Genomic DNA, 21,052 nt, shown 5'->3' with positions numbered 1-21,052 from the left:
CGTAAGAAGAATGAGTTTGAATGGGGCCCTGAACAACGACAAGCCTTTGAACAAATCAAGCAGGAAATAGTCCATGCAGTAGCCCTTGGGCCAGTTCGAACAGGACCAGATGTAAAGAATGTGCTCTACACTGCAGCCGGGGAGAACGGCCCCACCTGGAGCCTCTGGCAGAAAGAACCTGGGGAAACTCGAGGTCGGCCTCTGGGGTTTTGGAGTCGGGGATACAGAGGATCTGAGGCCCGCTATACTCCAACTGAAAAGGAGATATTGGCAGCATATGAAGGAGTTCGATCTGCTTCGGAGGTGGTCGGTACTGAAGCGCAGCTCCTCCTAGCACCCCGATTACCGGTACTAGGCTGGATGTTCAAGGGAAGGGTCCCCTCTACGCATCATGCAACTGATGCTACATGGAGCAAGTGGGTTGCACTGATTACTCAGCGGGCTCGAATAGGAAACCCCAGTCGCCCAGGAATATTGGAAGTGATCATGGACTGGCCAGAAGGCAAATACTTTGGGATATCATCAGAGGAAGAGGTGGGTCGTGCTGAAGAAGCCCCACTGTACAACCAGTTGCCAGAGAATGAAAAGAAATATGCCCTGTTCACTGATGGGTCCTGTCGTATTGTGGGGAAGCATCGGAGATGGAAGGCTGCTGTATGGAGTCCTACGCGACGAGTTGCAGAAGCTGCTGAGGGAGAAGGTGAATCGAGTCAGTTTGCAGAAGTGAAAGCCATTCAGCTGGCTTTAGACATTGCTGAACGAGAAAAATGGCCAGTTCTCTATCTCTACACCGATTCATGGATGGTAGCAAATGCCCTGTGGGGATGGTTACAGCAATGGAAGCAAAACAACTGGCAGCGTAGGGGCAAACCTATCTGGGCTGCTGCATTGTGGCAAGATATTGCTGCTCGGGTAGAGAACCTGGCTGTGAAAGTACGCCACGTAGATGCTCATGTGCCCAAGAATCGGGCTACTGAAGAACATCAAAACAACCAGCAGGTGGATCAGGCTGCTAAGATTGAAGTAGCTCAGGTGGACCTGGATTGGCAGCATAAAGGTGAATTATTTATAGCCCGATGGGCCCATGACACCTCAGGCCATCAAGGTAGAGATGCAACATACAGATGGGCTCGTGATCGAGGGGTGGACTTGACCATGGACGCTATAGCACAGGTTATTCATGACTGTGAAACATGTGCTGCAATCAAGCAAGCCAAACGGTCAAAGCCTCTTTGGTATGGAGGACGATGGCTGAAATATAAGTATGGAGAGGCCTGGCAGATTGATTACATCACACTCCCTCAAACTCGCAATGGCAAGCGCCACGTACTTACAATGGTGGAAGCAACCACCGGATGGCTGGAAACATATCCTGTGCCTCATGCTACCGCCCGGAACACCATCCTGGGCCTTGAAAAGCAAGTCCTATGGCGACATGGCACCCCAGAAAGAATAGAATCAGACAATGGGACTCACTTCCGAAACAACCTTATAGACACTTGGGCCAAAGAACATGGTATTGAATGGGTGTATCACATCCCCTATCATGCACCAGCCTCCGGGAAAGTTGAACGATACAATGGCCTGTTAAAGACTACCTTGAAAGCAATGGGCGCTGGGACGTTCAAAAACTGGGATACGCATTTGGCAAAGGCCACCTGGTTAGTCAATACTAGGGGATCTACCAACCGAGCTGGACCTGCCCAATCAAACCTGTTACGTACTGTAGATGGGGATAAAGTTCCTGTAGTGCATGTAAAAAATATGCTGGGTAAAACAGTCTGGGCTACTCCTGCCTCAGGAAAAGGCAAACCTATTCGTGGAATTGTTTTCGCTCAGGGACCTGGATATACTTGGTGGGTGATGCAAAAGAACGGAGAGGTCCGGTGTGTACCTCAAGGAGATTTAATACTGGGTGAGAATAGCCCATGAACTGAATTGCACCATGTTAAATAGTATATTATACTGTATGTTATCACTACCATGATTACTATAGGTGACTAATTAGAATGTATGGAAAAGAGTGTAACCTGAGCATGACATAAATGGTATGGAATAAGGGGTGGATAGATGTCCTGGTTTCAGTTAGCACAGAATTAATTTTCTTCCTAGTAGCTGGTGGAATGCTGTGTTTTGGCTTAGAATGAGAAGAGTGCTGATAACACCCCGATGCTTTAATTGTTGCAGAGCAGTGCTTATACTAAGCCAAGGACATCTCAGCCTTTGCTCTGTCCTGCCAACGGGCAGGCTGGGGGGTGCAGTAAGAGCTGGGAGGGGACAGACCCAGGACAGGTGACCCAAACTAGCCAAAGGGGTATTCCATACCATCTGACGTCATGCTAAACAATATATAGGGGTGGCTAGCCGGGGGGAGGGGGCCGGACTGCTCGGGGTTAGGCTGGGCATCGGTCAGCGGGTGGTGAGCAATTGCATTGTGCATCACTTGTTTGTACATACTATTATTACTTTCGTATTATCACCATTGTATCATCATTATTATTATTGTTATTATTATTTTGTTATTTTTTTTTCCTGTCTTATTAAACTGTCTTTATCTCAACTCACGGGCTTCACTTTCCATTTCTCTCCCCCGTCCCAGAGAGGGAGGGGGGAGGGTGAGCGAACGGCTGCGTGGTGTTTAGCTGCCGGTCGGGTTAAACCACGACAGTTCTACTGCACAGTAATAAAGGCCATAGCCTTCATCAGAACACAGGTCTGGTTAAAATGAGACAGTTTGGATGCTTGGTTAGAGGATGACTAAATTTATTTGAAAGTCTAACTTTGAATCAAAAGGTTAATTAAGAATGTTATACAAATAGAAGTTAATGCACAAAGCTATGGAAGGGAAGGTTATATTGTCAAGATTCAAAACTCAGTTAAATCATTTCACGAAAACAATACGTACTTATAGGAAGGATGGATTTCAACACACACTTCAAAAACTGAGCTACTGAAACATTCTAACCATGTCTGACACTTCAGCACATTGCTCCAGACTACCAAATCCAGTGCTATTCCGCCACTCAGCTGCATATGCTATTGCAGAAGTTAGTGACTTAGTGGTCTGCATAGAGATGTTTCCAGTGTTGCACCACCCTGGTTATCTTCTTGGCAACAGTAAGCACACAGGGCAAGTTTTTGAAGTCAGGGTTCTGAGGGAATCCACAGCAGCTTTATTCATGTACTAAGTTCTGCTACTAGCTGCCATGCTTGCAAAAGCAGCAGATTTATAAATTTAGCCAATAGCTGTATAAGTTACAAGTGATAATGAATCTTTGACTCTTTAGGATTCCCATCAGAACTCTCAGGCGAAATCTGATGAAACATTTAACTTCATTTTCTGTCTGTAAATGGCAAAAATACAGTTCTGGCCTTATTTTTTGCATCGATACTAACATATTCAACTATAAGTTTCTGAAGTCAACACTGCACACAACTTACCAAGTAGAGCCAGAAATCCCACTCAGATATATTGCAGCATCCAGAAGGCCCAGCTGCTGAAGCCCAGCTAGGCTGCCATAGAATGAAGTCAGTGCTCTCATCCCACCTCCAGACCCCAGTACTGCTACAACTGGAACCTGCAGCCAGCAAACTCAGGAATGACAATCACAGACTTTTGAATTGCCAGTAAATCAACAGTTACACAGAAGTAATCCTGTTCAAGTCTCATTCTTACACAGGAAATAATATATCCGTTCCATTTACATTTCAATTAATTTTAGGTTTGATTTCCATCAGCACCCTTTTCCCTGTTCTGTAATTGAAATACATGGCTTACCACAAAAATACCAGTTATCTTCATGACAGTGACTTACTGAAACTGTTATGTATATTAACACACATTTAGTTGCATGCCATACAACATGCACGATAGAATAGGGGAAAAAAGGAGCGGTGATTCTTCTAACAGCACCTGAAGATCACGGGGGAATATATCAGGATATCTAGAAATAACTGTCTCCAAATCAGCAATTTAGAAGCTGGTTCTCTATGGTGAGCTTCAACTAAACCATTCTAAAATTGTCTCTCCCATCATCACAATTCAGAGCTCAAAGTCTAATATATAGGAAATACATAGCAAATCACACACACCCCTCAGAATTTTAGAAATACAAGATGTGAGACTTCAGTAATGAAACGCTGCGGGGATCTCTCATGGTAAATGTGAACCATATTCTGTTGGTTATAGGCAAAGAATCCTACAATACTTAACTAATTATCAACCAAGCACAAAGGATTTATGAATTTCTCTGTGCTCAATACCTCATCTTTCCGAGGGGATTCCTTTAAATTAAGAGTCTTCTTCAGCACCTCAGAAACTAATTTCTTCCTTTTGTCCACAAATTCTCTCTCCTCTTTACAGAGGTCAAAACCCAGACGTATATCTAGATCCCAAGTACTGAAAAAGAAATCAAAGAATACACAAAAAACAGTAAGTTCTGCAGAATTTGTAATTTCCTGGGAAAAGCATTTTTTGTAAACACATTCTAGGTGCTGACATGAATCACTGGACCAAACTGTTAGATGGCTACCACTCAGACTGCTGTCTGAAGTGTATGTCTATTTACTAGCTGTTTTGCAATAAGAGCATTTGGAATTAAAAATGAAACATCTCCCTGTAGTTTTTCTCTCTATGTCTAAATACAAAATTTGTGTCAGGCAGTCATTCAGGTTAAGCTTCAGGAATTTCACAGACAGGAAGAAAAGACTCTCAGTGGTTGAAAGAAAATTGTACGAGGAACAATTGAGAACACTGCACTGACACGGATGGAAAATGAGGGGAAAGTGATTTTTTAAAACAGTGTCAGGAGGGTACAACAGGAAAACAAACTTGCTATACGAGTTTTTGAAAGGGGAGGAGGATCTTCAGTTAATGACTATATACCTAATTACCCTACCAACTCATAAGACAACTTCTCAATTTTGTGTGTTATTATTTCCTTAACACTCCTTTCTTGCACCATTCCCCCATTCAAGCTCTTCACACATCAAGCTGTCCTTCCCTATTTGTCAGTACAGCACCGTGCATATTCTGGGAACTATCTGCATCTATCAAAACTACTTAATATTTACACCATCAGCTTCCCACACTTCATATGTTTAAGTGTTAGGAAAACAGAAAATGTTGTTCAGATTTCAGCAGGATTGACACCAATCCAAGAGATAGTGTCTTGAAAGAGAATAATCACATATGTGAAAAGAAAAATAATCAAGGTTTTCTCTTTTATCTGTCCCAAGAGTTTGATTGAGACAGCAGACTTTCCCAGAGCAGCAGGGATAATCACTCAGCTCCCTATGAGAATTAAGGCCTTTCCTCATTTTAGAGATCTTTGAGGTTCCCACTCACCTCTCTTCAGCTTTCAAACTTATATCCAAACTTTGTCCCTGTGAACACAGAAAAAATCTTGCAATTGATAGCAACTGCATAGGTGGCACTACTAAATACAGGTTATTACATCAACATGGTCACAAGATACTAACTAGAACAACACTCATTCACAAAACTACCTCTGTGGAACACCTTTCTCTTCAACCTATTTCAAACATTTTTAGTAATCTGAAATAGTTTATTTACAGTGACTAAACAAAATCAGAGAGCAGACAGAACATTTATTTCTTCTGCAAGCTTCTTGCTTCTCTCCTCCTCAGATATTTTTGTTTCTTACCTTTGCCAGCCATGAAAACATTTTTAGAAAAGCTGCACTGAGTATTCATTCTAGATCTACAAGAAAACAGCACTCCTAAGAATCACATGCAGTTTAACTTTCCAAATGCCTAAAACTGGTGGGGGGTATTCAAAGCATGTTAAAATAGGTGCAATAATTGACATTACCTCTCCCAGAGAAACAACTCTATCAACTTTTTGTCCAACAGGAAGGGAATTAACTGGTACTGTCCCCTGTCCCAGAACTGTAGTATGCTTTTCAATATCAGGGTTCATCCCATCCTAATAAAAAATAAAATGTTGTTTGAGTGCTTCAGTAAAAATGTTAATGATATGACTGTCATAAACAAACAACAATAAAACAAAATAGCAAACAATCCTGGCAATCACAGAATCACAGAATTTCTAGGTTGGAAGAGACCTCAGGATCATCGAGTCCAACCTCTGACCTAATGCTAACAGTCCCCACTAAACCATATCCCTAAGCTAAGCTGATCATTACAACTAACCCTTTTCCAAAGCAGTCTAAGGCTTTCTGAGACCTGCCTGTCCTGCTCTCTGCTTGACAGATCTTTGCTGGGATTATTTCTGTCACTGAAACAGCTGTTTTTGTTTTTTTTTTTTTATTATTATATTTTTCTAATACAGCTGTCTGCCATACACAAAAACCTTTATCTCCAAATATAGGATTTTTCCCCTGAATTGTTGTAGTGATACGTGTCAGAAAACCCACAAGGGAACTTGTATAGTCTTCAAAGCAGGATTTGAAATAGAGAAAAATGAATCCATAACAAGTGATAATAAAGATCAACCTAAGCCTGGCCATCGATTCCTAATGCAGAAACAGAAAATACATCAGTTGAAGACAGAATTCTAGCCTAGAAAATTCTGATTTGACCAGGTACAACATTAAAGAGTTAACTCTGATTCTTGGGTCTGAAAGGTATATCTGGAAGTGACAACTAACCTTAATAATGAATGACCCTTTCAGCACCACAAGTACCAAGAAGAAACTTGCTTTCAGTGCAAGTTTTTGAGATCCATGCATACCTGAACAATATATCCAAAACTGATATCCCTGGACATCTGAAGACATTGTCTGCCTTCTTATGATCAAACTAAGGCCATTCAGTTTATGTTTAAAGGCTTTTTATAGACCAAAGACACTGTTTTCAGGGTGGATTTATTCAAAAGTGTTTATAACCTTTGTAGCAGCCAGGACAGCTGCTTACCTGTAGGATAGATATGGTTTGCTCCAGCTCCACTTGCAGTTCTGGATGCATTTCTTTGTCCACATGAAAAACAAAGGAGGTTCCATAATCCTTCTCATTATCTGGTCTCCAAGGAATATGCAGCTGCTTCTGATACGCCCCTGGAACAGAAAGCTTGACCGCACAGCTACCTGTATATTAGAATAAGACGTTTAGACTGCAGAATCCATTTGCTGAAAATCAAATACTTTTGTTAAATGTAGCTGAAAATATGAAAACACAAGTAAAGACTCTCAAGTCTCTTTCATGGGGCACCCAATGGAAGTGACCCAATATTATTTTGCCTTTATTTTTAATACTAAATTAACTAACAAAGTCAGTTTTGTAGTCAACATATAAGAATACACTTGATAGACAGTGAGGGGTCTCCCCTCTCTCCCACGGAATAAACATGCTGTGAAGTAGACACTGCAGGCAGACATACCTTGCTGTTTCTCTTTTATTTTTTCTTCTTTGTTGACAGTCCCTTGCAGAGACAAACAAGGATGAACCTATGAAAAGAAGAAACAAGTTCTGGTTATGAAATTTGAGATCATTTTTTTTGTTGAAGCTTAATCCACCTACTATGGTACGGATCAGGCTTACAGCTACAATGTTTCAAAAAAAAAAAAAAAACCAACACATTATTTGAATGATCAATATAATCCATAAAGAGCAAGCTTTGTTTTAGCAAGAAGGGATTATTTCGTCTTGTTTCAGAATGAAAACTACTTCTCCTATTCCAGTTTTTTTTTTTCAACCTGTACCGCATATTTACAAGTTTACTTTTTTTCCTCTTCTTTCTTTCTTCTAATTATGTTTGGGTTTTTGTTTGTTTTTTGTTTGTTTTGTTTTTTGTTTGTTTTTAATGGACATGTGAGTACCTATACAGAATCTGTTCAGATCCTAGAAACCACTTCATAAATTCTACCATGACTTTCTGTTTTGGATTATCCATGTCCTCATGAAACAGTGTCTCACACCAAACAATCTTCACCTTCCCTTCTAGGACAGAGGATACAAAATTTAATTAACCATAACTACTCTCAAAGATAGTAAACGTATCTACTGCTTGAACTTAAGACAGATTTGCTGAGGGAAATATGAACACAAGGGGCTCTATACTGTGAAATAATCTGCAGAAGTGAGCCATTACAAGCCATCAATTTTTTCCTGAAAAATGGAGGGAAGTAGTTCTCTCATTGTTGAAATGCAAAGTTTTAATCTGCATTTCAACAATGAGACAACTCTTTCCCTCCCTTCTTTCCCCTATTAGAAATTGGCATCTCAGCCCCTTTTCTTTGGAATGAAAAAAAAAAAAAAAAAAAAAAAAAAGATTTTTAATGTATAATGTACTTTTTGGAAAAAAAAAATCCTGATCCCCCAAGAAATAGACAAATACCTCTAGAATTATGATCTACTTAATAATGGCAATGAGAAAATCCTAGAAATAATGAATGTTAAGATAAGGAAGAAGATTACATCCAAACAGCATCTAGGGTAGAAAACACAGGATGGTCCTCAGGACTCACCAGCCTTCTTAAGAGTTTTTTGTTTACATATTTTAAACAGGTATACTGGAAAAAAATCAGCCTTCCCAGTAGTTCGTATCAAGTTTCAAAAACCTGAGGATTTTTTTTTAAAACAGCAAATTTAAAAGCAGAGGCAAGTGCTGGCAAGAATATGAGTTATTTGGATCCAGAAGTTGAATCTTAAACAATTCTTGTCCTCTAACTATTAAACACCTATGTTCAGGGGTAAACCCCAATACACATAACTGACTTCAGTGTACTCACCACAAGTACTCCATTGGTCAATACCTCTGTAGGGGTATCTGAGCTGTGAAAGGAAAAGGTTTAATGCAAATGAGTTTTAGTTTTAATTTTTGTGTCATCCTACTCACAAACTAGCTCTCTGATAAGAGGCAGGAGAGGATGGTCCTCATTGCAACGGATATACTGACTAGACTGACACTATTTCCCTTGACAGAATAACAGAAAAAAATTACTGAAGGAAAAATTCCTCCACCACTATAAACATGTCATTATTTTGATAACATAAAGAAAAGCTGAGATTAGATAGACTGTCATACAGATAACCTGTATACTTTATGTGTGTAAAGCTTTCCACTCTTAACTAATTTAGCTTATGCAAAATATGTTGAAGTAACTTCCTTTGCAGTGTTGCCATTCCCATAAAAATCAAAATTTTATTCCCTCTTCGGTACCCCCAAATTTTGGTGGTTGGCACTTTAAGGACACTTGCAATCAGCTACTGGTGACCAACTTATGCACCATAGAAAAGCGTAACACATTAGCCTCCTCATGAACAAGACTGTCACTGCTCAGAAAAAAGCAACTAACACAACATCTCCCTAGAGCACAAATTCACTTAGCTCTTCAGGTAAAACTCACCATTTCTCCAAGCAGAACTCTACATCCAGCTCTTCATTATCCTTTAAAAATAAAAGTTGGTCAGAGGTGACCCTTGAACGTGAGTATGATTATAACAATCTTTTCCATGAGATTAAGTTTTTCTCCTGTTAAAAATGATAACAACTACTTCTGTTGCTTTTACAAAAACTCAAGCCAAGCTTTAGAATGCTTAAAATGCAGCCTTTTTTGTTGCTGCACTTTAAACATTCCTGTTCTCCCAGGCATTTTCTATATGACCAGACACATCTATGTTTGATGAGACAAGTGCCCACAAGTCAGACTTGGCTCTCCGATCCATTACCCTGCTTTTGAATAAACACTCTTCCAGCTCAAACACCACTGCAGTGCTGCCTCTGAAAACAGCTTCTACAGGAGACTTGGTGTTTCCTCCCACTTATTATTTCAACAGATTACACTCCTAGCTCATTGCTGCCTTTATTTTGTCATGTATAGACTTCGACCCAGCCATCTTTCCCCCTGCCATAGCATACAGTAAATGATTGACCCAGTGCAGCTTTTAAAATAACTAAGTAGAAGCCAGCTTGGGCTATTTTCTTTCACTGAAGTTACAGCTTCCAGTTCCATAGTTACTGATCAAGACCACTTTTTAAGCATTCAGCAGATAGGATAACGTAGTGGGAACAAGCAAGTTACTAAGTCTCCTTCTGTGATCACAAATCATTTAGAGGGCATGTGACACTGACGAAAACCTCCCTGCTAACTACATACCAGTTAATCTGCTTCTGACCATACCGTCGGCACTGAAGCCAGATTTCTCAAGAAAACACATCATTAGCTCACCTGTACTCCAGGCCTATTGTAGCAATGTGTTTGAGGCAATTACAAAAGAGATCAGATTGGTGACATAGCTTATTTTACGTAACTAAAGTCATCTTGTTGCAAGGCCATAAATAAGTGCCTAGGGACTGACAGCAGCTCATAGGCACCAATGTCACCCTCAAAAAGCAGAAGTTAAATGTAACTGAACATAGCTCAGCAAAAAATAAGCTGTTCTTAAGCTTTTGACTTATTAAATACAGAAGTAACCTTTGCAGCAGTAAATTTCTTCATTGCAAACTGATGATGATCAAATAAATAAGATAGTCTGCAATCCACAAAACAGCTGACAACAAATGCCTTTCATTTTAAGCCCAGTTTACACCTTTCTTGCCTGTTAAAAACAAAAATCCTCTTCAAAAACGTTTCAACATCTTCTGAAAGACAGAAGTCACCCCAAAGTTTTGTTTAGCTGGACATTCCAAAGACTGTGGAACACAAAAAAAAATCACTTGTTATTTTAGAAACATCTCAGATAACAGTAAGTCCCTAAACACCATCTGTTGCTACATTTTCCCCTTGTGGCCTCTACAACACTCAGATGCATGGAACAAGCATGTACTGCTTGATTTCTGTAACATGAGCTGCAGCTATTCAGAGCTCCGGGAAAGGAGCTGTGGACTAACCTCGGGGTTCAACTTGAAAGTGCGCAGCAGGGGCTGACCTGGCTTCATGCCTCCTACATCGAAGACGATGGAAGTGAGCTCATCGCTGACTAGGACATCCTCGTCATAGAGTGTCATTTCCAAAATGTTCTAAAACCAAACAAACATTCTTAGGTGAAGACAGAAGCACTTCCATGAACCTCAGTAGCTGTGAACAGGCATTTTATGCCTTAATCAGTACTGCTGCCCTTTCCCATCCCTGAAGGGAATTCACTACATTCAGCAGGACTTACGCATAGTTAAGCACAAAGCTTCTATTTGACTGTGTTTAGCTAAAGCTTTTTCTGAGCTTCCCAGCTAGAGAGAGGTCACAGCAGAATGGAGGCGGGGGTTGTAGTTCTCTCCACCAGGTTGCCACAGATTTGCCTGAAGAATGAACAGCAATATCCACTCTTTCAGCATGACTCAGTCCAGGATATTGCAGGGACCTATCACTTCTTGCTCAGCATTGTCTCAACAGTTAAGATTAGCAGAAATTAACTGAAACAGAAGCAACAAACTACATATGACAACAACAAAAACCAGCCTTGAAAAAACTAGTTTTCAGCAAAACAAGGCTGAACTTAAATTTGTGCTGGTTTAGCCTCACAGCAGCAACCAGACTGCAGCTTCATAAGCCTGCAGGGGAAGAAAAAGCTCACACACTCAAAAGTTTAGTTTGCAATTTTCTTACAATTTTTCTAAGTCTATTGGCATTCCACCTTCATCACCAACCACTACAGAAAGGCACTCCAAGTGAGAGGGATAATTTCTTGTTAATGAACCTTATTCCAAAGCCTAGGATGTTATGCAAAGCAATGGTTCCATGCTAAAAATAATCTTTCAAAAATACTTTTTCCTTCCCTCTACCATTAGATCACTTTGAGAACGAACGCTCATAGTATGATAAAAATTTTTTATCATGTTTCATTAGGTCCTGCTAGGAGGATCTAACATACTGTTTCTATTAAGAGTTTCAATTTAGCTTTCCTTGTTTTTTGGAACTAATGGCTAGACGTGGCTGAAGGGACAGGTAAGACACCTGGCTAAGTGACAGAGTGATTTGTAGTTTAGTTCCCATTACCTTCCCTAACATGCTCGTAATCCTAGACAATATGCAGTGTAAGACAAGCAGAGAGAGAAGAAAGGAACAGCTACAATGTGAAAGTAGAAGCAACCATCAAATACTAACATGCATGATCAAAAATTTCATTTATTTGATAGTGCCTAACTTCCCTTTCTTGAGTTGCATCACAAGGACATTTACAGTAAATTCTAGCTGTAATTTGCAAAAGATGGTGCACCTATACACAGCTGTGGTTATCACTAGACATGCTACAGCTTCTGGTACCACTGAAGAAGACCACCACTTTACACATGCCACTGCTTTTGAGGATAAAGATCCCTTGGTTTTGAATGAAGTGTCAAAAGCAAGCCAACACACAAATGCAGACAGTCCAACCAGCTCCACAAAGGGCGTTCCTCACCTTGACAGCACTATGGATTCGGTACTGGAAGGTTTCATTCCACTCTGGGTTATCACAATTGTCAACAACCTGAGTTCGGTAGACCATTGGAGATGCAGTGGGCAGTTTCATTTCCACATAGCAGTCTGCTTTTGACACTGGAGTAGAGAGTGGAGAGATATATTACAACTACTTTAATCAAACACATTCCTCCCGATGAGCTCCTCACTTACTAAATTGCACCGCATCATAAAAAAAGTGTGCAAAATTAAGAGCAAATTTGTAGAGCAAGTGTCTTTAATGAAGTACACATCTTTAAACTGCAGCAAACTGAACATTAGGTGTCGATGTTTCTTCTTTCTGGTTCATCCAAACCACAAAACCCTTCATGAAAGGGACTACTATTCAAAATAAGGAAGATATTTCAGAACAGGACTGCTGATACCAGGGCCAAGGTAAAATTATTTCCTTGCTGTCACAATCTTGTTAATTCAACATGAACTATTGTGAACTTCCTTCCATTAATTTGCCCTGAACTTACCCCAAGAAATATAAATTCATTTCTAAGGTTTTGTTTTCCACACGAAGAATCAAGTAGCAGTACTGTATCGAGGAACAACACACCTATAATAGAAAAGGAACTAACCAAATAGTCTCCTCTACTGCCATTTCATTTTCTGAGCTACACACAGCTGCTGCCAGATCACATTGTTGGTCTAGCCTCTCTCACATAATACATCCTTTCACAGAATCACAGAATGGTTGAGGTTGGAAGGAACCTCCTGAGGTCATCTTGTCTATCCCCCTGCTCAAGCAGGGTCCTCTAGAGAAGGTTGCCTAGGACAGACTCCAGTCAAGTTTTTAATATCACCAAGGATAGAGACTTCAAAGCCTCTCTGGGCAACCTGTGCCAGTCTCCAGTCACCTTCAGTAAAAATAAATTAAATTCTTGTTATGTTCAGATGGAACACTGTGCTTGTTTGTGCTCATTGCCTTGTCTTGTAACTGAACACCATTGAAAAGAGCCTTGCTCCATTTTCTTAACACTCTACTTTCAGATATTTGTACACAACAAAATTTGCAAGTCTTCTCTTCTCTAGGTTAAGTAGTCCCAGCTCTCTCAGCCTTTGCTCATGGGAGAGGTGTTCCAATCCATTAGTAGTCTTAGTGCCCCTTGACTAGACTTTCGTCAGTAGCTCCATCTCTCCAATATCCACCACTGCTATAATCTCATCTTGTTTGGCCAGGACCATTCCCATTCCCTGAAAATAACTGAATCTGTCTTAAGCATCCTTCCTTCTTCCAGGTAAGGCCTCTTTAATAATGCAAGTATGGAACTAGAGTTGAACAGAAAGGCCATAACTCTCTTGTCACAGTATATATTTTCAAGCCCTCAACATTTCAGCAGTTTTTCTGTTCCCTGGACAATCATTTAGCATTACAGTGGTCTGATGGTGGATATCAAAAACAAGCCTAAGTCAAGCAGACCACCTTACTGTATTAACTCTATTCATGACTTGATTCCTTCAAAGATCCAAATACCCCAAAACAGCCCTGAAACCTTCACTCAACACAGATACATAAGAGGAAGGTAATATATACCATGCTATCAAAACCAGAAATAGGTTAAAAAACAAAAAACAAAAAAAAGATTGTCTTGGAATCAGTCAGTCACCTACCCCTTAAAAAATTTCAACAATGTAAACAAAACAAGCAGAAACATGAAAGAAAATGATACTGTAACTAATTGAGAAAAACATCTGGAAGCTAGAATTTAACTGAAAATTGGTACTTGCAGTTACTGAAGTCCTGCACCTGGAAGGGTGAACTTTCCCATAACCTGAGTGCTGAATTCAGACAGAGGACTATCAAACAGGCCACAATGGGTCATCATGTAAAGGAGCAAGGAAATGAAATGAATGAAATGGTACTAGGACTCACCTTATCTTGTTCTGCAAAGTTAACCTGTAGCTTGACCACACATTACACCTTTAAAATGTACATATACATACATATATATATGTGTGTGTGTGTGTATGTATATATAATGCCTTACAAGAAAAACCATTGTGCAGATGTAAAAGCAATACACTACATGTAAGTAAGAAGTTCACATCACAATACAATCCGTGTTACAGATGACCTCTGAATAAAGTATCTGTTTTCTTAATACCTTTACTAAATACTTACGCAGATCTGTACCCTTGATGTTTCTGGCTCGGAGGACTTTTACAGTTAGGTTGTAGTAAGGGTGCTTCTCCCACTGAAAAGACAGGAACAAGGCTCAGCATGCAACTCAACTGCAATACCTGTTCTGTAACCACACTAATATCAATCCAGAGAGAAGGACCAGACCAGCCAGAACAAAATAAACTATTTATGACTCCATTTGGGAACATACACAGTATTTTCAGTTTCCTGGAGGAAGTCTAAAGGAGGCTAGAAGTAAACTCAATTCCCTTTCAGCAAGGCAATGAATGATTCTTAGGGTAACTCCTCACAGACTTCAGAAAGTAAGCCCCTGATTTAGGGTTTCCTGTAATTATAGATAATTTTAGTTGCTTCATTAGCTCATTCCTGACGAAGGATAAAAAGAAACTGAAGCTCCTCAAATAATTTGAATTATGACTTGCCTGGTTTCTTCAGAGCACTTGCTAAGGGCATATGCATACTTCAGCAATAGCAGATGTGGGAAGAACCTTAAGAGCTGAATTAATTAGCTTATTGTCTGAAGATGTAGAAAGCACATGCTGTTTACAATGAGGGAAAAAAATTACACTTTCTTATAGAAACATACTTCATGGCACTATAAGCAACAAAAGAAAAACATTAAATTCCTATTCATTCTGAACTGTTATTCATATCAGTACTCTAAATAGCGCATGCTACCAGTATAGATCAAAATGCAATTCTTGTTCTTGAAAACTTCTGCAAGGCTATTCTTGGAAGGTAGTGTCTAACTGCCCAGATATGAGGGGAATATAAACCTGACTAAATTCTAGACAATCATAAAGAAGACAAGCATGAGTGGCAGGGGACGACATGAGGATATCATTTGAAGGGATTTGGTGCAAACTGGAGAAAAGCAATAATGTAAATCTTGTGAACAGAATGGGATTCTGCCCCCAATTCCTAAGTTACGAGACAAACCAGGGCAAAATAATGACCAGCTACAAACCCTTCTATTAAATCCCATCCCAAAAGTACTTTCCAGAAGTGGTCATTAGCTCTATATTCATCATTTTCTACACTGTGGACTTGAGACCACAGTTTAATTTCAGGTACGCTAAGCATTCATTGACAACTGAATTCAACAGGATCTTTACTTACAACAAAATGCTGCAGAGTGCTACGTGTTATATCAAAAGGTTGTCCCTTCATATCTCTAATTATTCTCATTTTTTTGAGACCCTAAACAATGAACCGTTAACTGTCAAAATGTTCTTGAATATCCCCTATCTAATAAATGGAATTCTACTGTGCAGTCACATACTTGTGGAGTTTTCCTCATTTCTTATCACCCTAAGATATTTGGTAGCTTTTGAAAAACAGGGTTTGAACAGCAGACTAAAAACCAGGACATAACTAGTACACTGAACATCTTTGTATGGAGTGCCATCTACTGTGAGCACCAAGCGTAAAATTTACATGCATAGCCTAAGATACTTCATACTGAACTGCCAAATAAAATTGGAGCAAACAAACTCCAATTATATTATTACTAAAGAGCTTTTATTTGCAACATCAACGCAGCATTCAAGATACTCCTTCCCCCATTTGTTTCTGGCAGCAAGACGTGCCTTCACTTCTAATTTCATCCTGAGCTCTGCTCTTCAGATGCTTTTTCCTTGTTTTTAAACATTTCCTGATCACCTGTATTTCTTTTCAATCACAGAGTAGTTTCTCATGCAAAGTCTGCCCTTCTTTCTACCTCCTCAAACTGAGGAAGGGACTACAGAAAGAAATTAAGGATTGCATAATTTATTCTCACCAACCTCCTGAAGGTGATACAATTCTTCAGGTTGTTGAAAAGTGAAGCTACATGACCATACTGTCACTGCTGCCAAAGCAATCTTCACTAATGTAGCTATCACCTTGAATTCAGCCACTAACAGCAGAGGAAGCACAGAATACCATAAAGATAGGCACATTGCTCTTTTACTGCACACCATCTGTCAACACAGTCACATGTTCGAAAGTTCCTTCCAAAGGTCTCCAGCACCCGTTGATTTTAAGCCAGTCATTACATAGCTGAGGATACATTTCCCACTCCTAGATCATAATTTAAGGGCATATAGCGCAAGAGAGATCTTCCTGTGCTCCCAAGGCTGCGTTATCAATATGCCAGAACCTCACCTTCTGCCTCTTGTAATTATATTTTAGCCAGGGTTGTAACATACTACAAAATGAGCTTACAGAGTAATGAAGCCTGAGTATAAGATGTGCTCTATCTGAACACATCTGGGAAGAGGCAGGCAAGAAATGTGTGTGGGAAATTTATTACAAATAACTACAGTTCTGTCTACACCAGTGTACATAACAATGTACCAATGTACATGATGATAGATGCAAGCAACAAATTTCTAATTTGCAGTTTAATGATTCTTCAGAACCACCCCTTTTCCAGAGCTCAGGAGAAACACTGTCTGAAACAAAAAACATGAAACCCTTACGTGAGGGTACAAGACTGAATTCTCACACCCTCAGCCCTGCTAACAACTGTCTGTACCTTTAATCTAAACTGAAGGTGCTGATGTAGCAGCGAGGGACTGTAAAACAGGTTATCCCAGGTCCAGGATCCAGTAGTCTTCACTCATATATCCCAGAATACCTGCCTTTATACAGTGGAATTTAAGTCCTGGAATCCTCTCCACATCTCGCAGTGGACACAGACGACACACCATAGGCATGCCAGTTTCATTAGAGAAATGTTTACAATAGTAAATAAAAATGCAGCTGCTAAACCATAGGTTTACTGCTAGCAGGCAATGGGGTAGCTCAGTAAGAAGAATCAACTTTATCAAGGGAGAACGCCCCCCCACCTTGTTCTTGCTTCCAAGTGAAAACGCTGCCTACAAATCCCCTCCTCCTAATTTCAGCCACAGCATCTTGCCAAGTTTGCTATTAAACCCAAAAGCAAATTCCTATCTTTCTCAGATACTCTTTGCATTTTCCTTCTTTGCCCAGAAGTGTTCACCCACTGTTGGGAAAAAAGACTTAGACCCTGAACTACAGTCTACTGGAAGAAAAGTTTTATAACCAGTCAGGTGATAACGAGTAGTGCAAACAGCTCAGTATCACAACAGTAGTGGCAAACACTGGGCTCACTCTAAGCTTACATTGCTTTCAGAATTGTGAAACAGGCTAAACTTTGGAAAATTTATTAAAATAGATTAGGTCATACTCAATTTGCCACCAACGCCAAAGACTGATATGCTTCCCTTCCCTTGATTACTTGCTATTAAAAAGTCAATACAAAACTTCTCCCTACCAGGCAACACAACCTTGCTTTTTAAGTAGTGTCTATTTTTTTAATGTATTGATTTACGTAAGGAGTACTTGAGTGAAAGCATCACATCCTTTGATTTACTGGTTAATGAAAATCACAGCAGGCTAATATTAGCCTCTCCTACCCTGACTTGCTAAGTAGCGAACAACATTAAAAAAAAACACCACTCAAGTCAGCAACAATCATTTGTATCACAAAGCAAACAGTAGACCAACGTGGCAGTAAGCCATCCTCTGATATTTAATGGCCACCTCAATTTTAACTTCCAGATTTATGGTAAGGGAAGCAGGTAATCAGATGACAGATCAAATCTTCCAGACAAAGGCTCCTTCTCAAACAGCTAAGTACAATTCAAAATTGAGGTTATTGGGCATACCACCTTGTACAATGGACTAATTATAAAGCAGCTGAAGGACAAACACATTGGAACCGCTTATCAAATGTGGCTGTACTGCATTATGAATGGGTGGTTAAAGTAATACTCTAAAGCAGACTAAGTACCTATAAAGCCCAATGGGATAAGGCGGACAGGAAAAAAGAAAGGGAGTGTCAATCAAGGATATTTTACAAGAAAATTCTACAAGAAAACATGTAAGCACAATTCCGTCTCTACTACTGAGAAGCCTGATATGCTGGAGTTTCCTCCAAAAAAGTATCAACTTAATTGTGTTTCCCAGAACCCAAGGAAACAGAGACCTGCTCTGCATTGTTTCACACAGAACCCAACTTTAGTAAAAAAAATCAAATCTACATTAGCATTGTCATTATCCAAAATTTTCATCCAGTGGTAAATTTTTTGATTCACTGAAATTCTGAATCACTGAAGAAGCACAGCACTGTTTTTTACATATGTGCACTAACAGGAAGTCATTGCCAAACAGATCAGCTAAGGAATGCTGTCTCAAAGACAACACAATTGGTCTTACCCGCCAGTGATAAAATCCAGTCTCTCTTCTCTCCTTTCTTTGGAAAAGTACAGCTGCCAGAAAAGGCAGCACTCTGTGTGGAACCAGGCCCCGCAGCACCTCACAGAACATGGAAAAAAAAAAAATGGCCTTTTGTCTCAGTAGAAAACCTGACAAAAAACACAGAAGAGTCCCTAGATATCTGGCTGTGAAGAGCTGCTTACTACAGGCTTGGTCTGAAGTTTTGCACATGAGCAGGCTTCGTTCCAACTGTGAGAAGCAGAGGTGTGGCCTGCACTTGCCAAACAACCCAGTTCAAAGCCTCACTGGCAGGTTTTTCAAATGCTGGTGCAAGATAGCAGCAAAGCAGCACTGGACAGGGAAGCTCTGAGTAGGAGGAAGTACTGCTGTGATTAAGCCACAACCTCACAATTACCAGTCCAGATTTTCTTTGACCTGATTTAGGACTTTGACTGTTTCAAAACCTTTCCAGATTTCAGCACACCATAAAAGAATATTTTTAAATAGAAATAAATTCCCATCTTGCAAGCCTGAGGAAAAACTGTATTTCTCATTGACTGCAGACGTTCAGAGAAGTTTCAGGGAGGCCTGAACTGAGACAGTATCATTTGTCCTGTTAGGACTCAGAATGAAAAAAAATCCAGCACCACATCTAGCCTTGCACTATGCGAGCTGTCTGCATAAAGCCATCCTTTATTCTTCCCCTTTCCATGTAGTATTGTCTTGATTCTTCCGTCAAATGTTCCTGAAAACTTGTACAATCGATAAGGCCATGATTCTATGTACTTTAAGAAATATCTCAGTAGCAAAGGAAATTGTTTGCTTGAAGTGATGCTTGTTAACAGCTGCTGATAGCTGTCTCACCTGCAGGTTTTTACTGAAGAGTATGAACTGAAGCATCAAACAACTGTTTCAACAGTTAGAAAGTGGTAGCAAACATATGAAAGCCAGTAATGTGGCATGTCACCAGCACAGACAAATGTGATAACGTGACACATTCTCAGTAAGGTCTCATTAATTAATCATTTCCTGTCATTACTGTCATTCACTAGCTTAGAATTTAAGAAAATTAATAAAGCATTGGTGCTGGTATTCATAGCACAAACAAGTCAGTACTAGTCAGCGAATTCACAGACTTACAGTCAACGCACAGGCAGAAAGTGAGTACAGTACCATTGCAAAACAGCCAGCAGTTGCATTAAATGGTATGGTAAACACAGATGAAAAAGCAATTTCTTTGCATTTTTCCATATCATTGCACTTAAAGTGAAGGAGAACCCTATTCAGTTATAATAGAAAAATTACAGAACCATAAGCATGATTTAACTACTATAGCTCATGAATGCAAATTACAGGAAAACTGAGGCTGCCTCACATAGTAAACTAATATGGAGAAATCACACATTCTAAACAGAATATTACAAGCAGTACTCAAAACCTCTATTTTATCTGGTGACTGCCTGATGCATTTAAACCAGTCTTACCTGCCTTTTCCTGAAGTTCTCTGCCCTCTTCCAATGAAATCTCAGTACAGGGACTGTATGTTTATACAATTTCTCTTGAATTTCTCTCTCAAGAACTGAAAGCTCTTTAAAACATATACATAAGAACAGTTTCAGAGTCACATATCATGCACAATGTTTGTGTACAGTTTTATCTATCTAGATATACTGTTGACAGCCAACTTAATATCAGAAGAAGAGTTGCTTGCTTCTGTCATTTCCTATCCAAATAAGAAAACAAGCAAAGAAAATGGCATCAAAACATGACATGAGAAAGACGGCCTCATACCTGCTAACTTTATTCCTGCTAGGATTAGTATCCCCACAGCGGTAAAGTAGATGTCTGTCTATATTTCATTCAGTTATTTTTCTGTCAGCAATTATGAACAATTCAAACCATTGCTAACCATACTATATAGTACTTAAAATGTGCATGAATAATGCAAGCAACCCCTTTTGCTTCCATTAACAGCACTGAAAGGAGAGCTGAAAAGTCAGAAGAGATGAAGATTCCAAAGGACAGTATCAATTTTTATTTGTTTTTTTGTTCCCCACAGGTTGATTTCTACAGAAGTAACAGCATACCCATATGTTCAATTGTCTGTCACAAAGACTCTTCCTCAGAGCCTGTATATCTCCTTCCTATAGGATGGGAAAAATGAAGATCTATATTCTAACACTAGGTTAGTCTTTGACCTACACTTCAAGCAACTGCAAATCTGAGAACCTAAACATTTCCTGATTTGGTCACACATAGATCAATCACCTTCACCCTCAAACAGCGTTATACCGCTCAAAAAAAACATGTCAATAATTTT

The 21,052-nt window shown here is 39.7% G+C and overlaps 1 protein-coding gene across 1 annotated transcript in view; it reads right to left on the bottom strand.

Annotated features, from left to right (window-relative positions):
- Window positions 1–20,907, bottom strand: part of PLA2G4F (phospholipase A2 group IVF) — a 74,812-nt gene extending 53,905 nt beyond the window's left edge. The window contains exons 1-12 of the mRNA XM_084522142.1: window positions 18,733–20,907; window positions 14,488–14,560; window positions 12,319–12,455; window positions 10,814–10,942; window positions 9,330–9,370; window positions 8,712–8,769; window positions 7,361–7,427; window positions 6,898–7,067; window positions 5,834–5,947; window positions 5,348–5,385; window positions 4,264–4,399; window positions 3,442–3,578 (exon numbers count right to left, since the gene is read on the bottom strand). Of these exons, the coding sequence (XP_084378268.1) occupies window positions 3,442–3,578; window positions 4,264–4,399; window positions 5,348–5,385; window positions 5,834–5,947; window positions 6,898–7,067; window positions 7,361–7,427; window positions 8,712–8,769; window positions 9,330–9,370; window positions 10,814–10,942; window positions 12,319–12,455; window positions 14,488–14,560; window positions 18,733–18,963 (1,331 nt within the window). The 5' untranslated portion in view covers window positions 18,964–20,907. The remainder of the gene's footprint in view (window positions 1–3,441; window positions 3,579–4,263; window positions 4,400–5,347; window positions 5,386–5,833; window positions 5,948–6,897; window positions 7,068–7,360; window positions 7,428–8,711; window positions 8,770–9,329; window positions 9,371–10,813; window positions 10,943–12,318; window positions 12,456–14,487; window positions 14,561–18,732) is intronic.
- Between the last annotated feature and the right edge of the window lie 145 nt (window positions 20,908–21,052).

Source organism: Aythya ferina (assembly GCF_964211825.1).
Source record: "Aythya ferina genome assembly, chromosome: 5".
Taxonomy (NCBI): Eukaryota; Metazoa; Chordata; class Aves; order Anseriformes; family Anatidae; genus Aythya; species Aythya ferina.
Note: the sequence above shows the minus strand (reverse complement) of the source record. Positions and strands in the feature narration are given on the sequence as shown.